This window comes from Elephantulus edwardii, unplaced genomic scaffold (genome assembly GCF_000299155.1).
Source record: "Elephantulus edwardii isolate Elephantulus edwardi_28Jun2011 unplaced genomic scaffold, EleEdw1.0 scaffold00064, whole genome shotgun sequence".
NCBI classification, from domain to species: Eukaryota; Metazoa; Chordata; class Mammalia; order Macroscelidea; family Macroscelididae; genus Elephantulus; species Elephantulus edwardii.
In genome coordinates this window covers 10480692-10486105 of record NW_006399814.1, presented here as the reverse complement: position 1 = coordinate 10486105, position 5414 = coordinate 10480692, and the positions used below count along the sequence as shown (strand labels likewise).

The window sequence follows — 5414 nt, the reverse complement described above, 5'->3', positions numbered from 1 at the left end:
TGCTAAACACTGTGACACTGATGTGCCAAATGCGATATTGGTCACCCGTGGCTGACAGTGTTTGGTGGAGCTCCCCGACTAAAACAAGCTTGGAAGTAGGAGTGGCATCCACTTCCATAATAGCTTGTCTCTGGAAACCCTACAAACCTGGAAAAACAAAGAAACTTATACAAATGTTCAGATCTTTTGTTCATAGAGTCGCTATGAGTTGCCTATGACTCGATGGCATTCAACAACAACAACTGTGTGTTTGAGAGCTTTGGAGGCCTTGTGGTTAGAAGCTGAACTGCAATCTCAAAGGCACATGGTTCAAACCCACCAGCTGCACTATGGGAAAAGGATGAGGAACCCCTCCTCTCCTGAGATTTGTTGCCTCTGAAAACCTACTGATGGGTCAACTGTGAGTCAGTTCAACTCAGTGGTACACAACAACAACAACAACAACTGTGTGGTAAGTACTGCCTGCAGCTTGCAGTGTTACCTTCTGCAACCCTCCCAGCAGCTCCAGCAGGTTTGTATTGTTTTCCACAGAAGCCAGAGGCAAATGAGAAGACATTGGTGTGACATTGGACCAGATAATGACCCTTGCTGAATCCTGGTTTCTTCAACTGTAAAATGTAGTGAAGAACCTTGCTGATCTGAGATAGCAGAAGAATTCACGGGCACCAAACAGAAGGCTGAGCCCACAGCGAGCACGTGGCTATGTTGTAATACAGCCCTCACTAGTCTCACTATGAGGAGAGAAGACACAAAATGAGAAGAAGGCCATCAGTGGCTGTGCTAGCTTGCAGTTAATTATGTAATTAACTCCGGGATTCTTGGGTTGTTTTTTTTTTCTGAGTCCAGTGTAAGCTCCGTAAAGGCAAAAACTGTGCTGCCTTGTCACTGCGGGTCACTAGGTCTTTTCACAGCACCACAAGGTGGGTACCTGGGGAGTCTACTGAGTGGATGAGGGAGGGTCTGCTGGCAGAGGAAGAACCATCACACAGCACTGGGCGCTGCTGCCCCTTGAAATCCTGGCTATCCCTGCCCGGTGACGGCCCGCACACACAGGCTTCACTCTCTTTTGGAAGGTAATTGACTCCAGGAAGGACAGGCCTGAGTCTTGCCTGTTTCTGACTTTCCAGGGGAGAAAGTACACACACAGGCCTGAGAGTGGAAGCGGACCTCCTCGCAGGCCTGGGAGCAAAGAGATGTTTCTTCTTAAGTGAGAACGAGGGAATGTTGGCAGCCTTTTTAGAGATGGTCCTTGACTCCAAGATGCAAACCAAACACAGCACCTGTTCCTTCAACACCACTTCACCTCTTCCATGAGGCTCTAAGATTACAGAGACCCTCTGGATTATATATTTTAAACAGGTAAATGCTGTTCCTGTACACCATCTAAGGGTGGTATGGCCACAAGCACTACACTCTGTTCCCTGGGTTCACTGAGAAGATTCCCCACCCCCACTCTGTTCTTGCCAGGCCCCCTTTGGAAGCATCACCAGTATATGACATGTCCTGGGTAAAATAAATACTGAGCTTATACAACACTCCATCATTACTTCCTCCTAGAATTCATCCTAAGAGAGCCCAGTGCTCTGGAGAACTGTCTTGAAATCCTTTGTCCCTGGTCAACTTGGGCTTTGATATGCAAGTGTCTGTCTGAGGAGAGGGAGCATATGAGGATGAGGAAGATGGTGACTATGTGCTTCCGGGCAGACCCTGCCCCAGCACCCACTCCTCAGGCAGCCTTGAGCCATGCCCAGATCCTTTCAAGAAACGTGAGCCCCTACCTTTCCAATTTCCTCTGACACCTCTCCCAACTTTCCCGCCATGCCTCTGCGTGACAACGCCTTGTGCACACATCTGGGAACCCCTGATCCTACTGGGTATGCCAGCTTAATGAAATACTTGCCGTTTATTAAATGCAGGCTTCCCTAAGCCCCAAGTGCCTGTGGGTATTTGAAAGCTGAAGGTAACCCAGAGCTACCACAAACGTAATTGTTACATGTGTCCAAGTATTCCTGGTGCAGCCTCAAACTGCCAGCTCTTAAGCGGCACACAAAATTAGCAACATAAAGTAACTCCTAGTCAAACAGGAGAGGGGGATGTGGGGAAAGGCTGAGGGAGGCTCCCCAGGCCCCCTTAGGGCCTCTAAAGTAGATGAAGTTCCCGTTACCTTGCATAGCTGTAGCCCCACCCCCAACTACTCATGTTTGCAGAAGGGGCTCATTATGAGCTAGGCAAACAGCAGGCCTCATCGTCAACCTGCGGTGATGTAACAAAAATATTTCAGGTCCTGTTTTAGTGAAGACTAGTTCTCTGCAGCTGAACTAGCAGTGTGCATCTTCTGGGGCCTCCCTCTGGAGCTGTATTTCTGCTCTTCCAGGGCTTGGCTGGGGAGAACTGTCTTGAGTCTGAGAAGGGCCTTGGAGAACTCCCAGGTGAGCTGGCGTCCGCTCCCCCGAGTCCTGGGGAGGCTGCTGCTGGGGTATGATTTCATCTTCATCAGTCTCCTCGGCCTCAAGCCTGTAAATCAGGGGTGCTGGGCTGAGATGGAAGCAGCACACAAAGGCTTCGAGGGAAACACCCACCTCCACGTGGATCAGCATCTGGACACCAGAGAAGGTGATCCTGTTGAAAGTGCTCAGAGGGACCTGCTCCAGATACCGGAGCCTCAGCCCGTTGACCCACATGCTGCCTTTGTGGCTCAGGACCTTGAGGCAAAAGGAGAGTACAGCGCTGCCTCTCTCCCGGTAGGGCTCCAGGGATAGGTGCCTGCGGGAGAGGTGGGGGAGCTTCAGCTGAAGGTGGGCCTTCTGTCCCCGGCCGACAAGCAGCGGGCTGGTATCATGCTGCAACCGTGGTGGGACGCTGGAGAAAGCAGCTGGGACCTGTGTGGGGTGGTACAGGGCCACCCGCAGCACCGTGAGGGTTCTCTCCATGGACAGAGCCTGGAAAGATGGAACACAGACATTCAGCCTTGCACAGGGGCTTGGCATTCCTTTCTACCTCTCCCTGAACAGCTGTGTTTGCCCACCACCGAGGCGAGGCCACTTCCTGTCAAACAGAGCCAGGCACTCGCTGTGGGCACAGCTAATTCTGCCCCAGCCAGGAGGGAGCCGGAATTGGCAGATCCTGCACTGGGATCAGGCCCCAGCTCTGCCTCTCCCATGCTCTGTGGGTGGTACATGTAATATTGTAAAATAAAACCACAATTCAGAAACCATGAGTGACACATACAATGTGCCACCAGACAATGAGTGACACTGTTACATGTACCCTTATCAAAGCAAGTCATTGTTGTTGTGTACCATCAAGTCGATATCGACCCAGAGCTGACCCTCCAGCAGGTTTTCAAAGGCTTAACTCCCGCGGGAGGAAATTGCCCATCCTTCTCTTGCAGAACAGCTGGTGGGTTCGAACCGCCTGCCTTTGGAATTGCAGTGCAAATTCTTACCTCTAGGCCACCAGAGCTAGTGAATATAAGATATTCGCTTTATTTCTAATACAGAATATATAATACAGAAAATAAATAAGATATACAAGATTTGTGGGTTGAGCTTTCAAGCAGTCTTATTGTCTTTTGAGACTTCCCTGGGGAAAAGAAACAATAAAGTGCTTGACTACCAGAGGAAAGTTTAGCTGTTCAAACCCACCCAGAGGCCCCTTGGGGGACAAGCCTAATTTTCTGCTCTGGAAAGATTTTGCAGCAGTTCTGCTCCACGTGGGGGGTCACATGGGTTGAAATTGATGGCAACCACTATTGGAGGCAAAGATGACACAGCTTTGTCTCTCATATTTGGACTTTCTGCTAGGTACTCCTTGGAAAGGGACCTCATACTTGAAAAGGTGGAGGGTCAGCGAAAGTAAGGAAACCCCTCAGCCAGATGGATTGACACAGTGACTGCAGCAATGGGCTTAAGTATTCCTGCGATGATGAGGATGGCACAGGACAGGAGAGGGTTCAAGGCTGTTGTTCACAGGGTCACTATGAGTCATACTTGATTCAATGGCACCTAACAACAGCAACAACTATCAGCAGCAGCACTGCCATTTGTGGTTGATATGGCTCTGTGCCATGGGAAGAGTAGGAACAACAGGATACACAGTCCCCCCTTCTGACCATTACACTGACCATGGCTGAGCAGCCTCGGAGTCATGCACCAAACTGCTGTTAGAGACCTTCGAGTGCAATAGGGCACTCAGCCATCAGCCTCAGAGGGCACTCAGTGAGTGGAGGAGATAGGGGCATGAGGAGTTAAGGAGGGGCACAGAAGAAGGGAGCCCAGCCTGTTCTGGAGGAATCAGAAAGCCTGCTCACACACTGGAAAAACAGAACAGTAACAGCACTTTCCCATGTCGACCATGACCAGGCAGAGCTAGGTGCTACAGAGCGCGTGAGCCTAAAAGCTCACTGTCAGAGTCAGGGGAAGATTTTGGCCACGAGGACGAAGAGTGTTAACAGACCTTTCACTAAAGAACAGGTAGGAGGTGCCCCATGAAGGGTATTTAATTGTGTCCCCAGAAAATATATGTTGTTGAATTCTGGACCCTGTACCCATGGCTGCAATTCTGTTTTGAAATAAGATAGTCTTTTGTTATGTTAATGAGGCCATGCCATTATGGGTTGGGTAAAAAAAATCACTTCCAAGTAATAAAATAATGATAAAGTGGAATGTGTGGATAAATATGTGCAAGGAGAAGACCGATGCCAAGAAACACTAGGCAATGCTAAAGACTGGTGGCAGCCTCTGAAAGGTGCCCATGGAAGGAAGCAACATGGCTGATACCCTGATTTGGACTTCTAGCCTCCTGAACTATGAGAAAATAAACTCTGTTCTTGAAAGCCCCCTACGTGTGGTACTTATGTTACAGTTGTTGCTGTTGTGTACCACTGAGTTGGATCTGAATCATAGCCAACCCTCTAGCAGGTTTTCAGAGCCAGTTAATCACACGATCTTTCTCCCACAGAGGAGCTGATGGATCAGAATTGCAGTTTCTTGCCACTAGGCTACCAGTGCTCCAAGACAGATGACAGCTGGCCCTGTCTTCCACAGATGAAATGCAGCCATCATTTGTCTCAGTAACTCCATCTCTAATAATCTATCCTTCAGAATCTTCCTGGAATACATGGGAAAGGCCATGAAAAATGGATAACTTTGCCCTATCTGGACTTGAGAATCACACGCTTTACCTCGTCCATCAATATGTGGCCCAGGACATGGCCTCCTCCATCAGAAGTCAAGAACAGAGTAAATTTGAATAACTCAGTATGCACTTTCCCCTCAGCTTGCTTTTGTCGTTGTTTCCTCTGCTAAAAATGCACCTCCCGTCCCAAGTCCCAGGCATACCAATATTGCTTGTCTTTGAAGACCTGGTTCAAAAGTCCCGTTTCAATGGAATACTATGCTGCATTAAAAAACAAG

General features: G+C 49.1%; 1 protein-coding gene across 1 annotated transcript; it reads right to left on the bottom strand.

Annotated features, from left to right (window-relative positions):
* Positions 1-2318: 2318 nt before the first annotated feature.
* Positions 2319-2930, bottom strand: TIFAB (TRAF-interacting protein with forkhead-associated domain, family member B). Its single transcript, XM_006888139.1, has one exon. The coding sequence runs from the start codon at positions 2928-2930 to the stop codon at positions 2319-2321; it is 612 nt and encodes a 203-aa protein (XP_006888201.1).
* Between the last annotated feature and the right edge of the window lie 2484 nt (positions 2931-5414).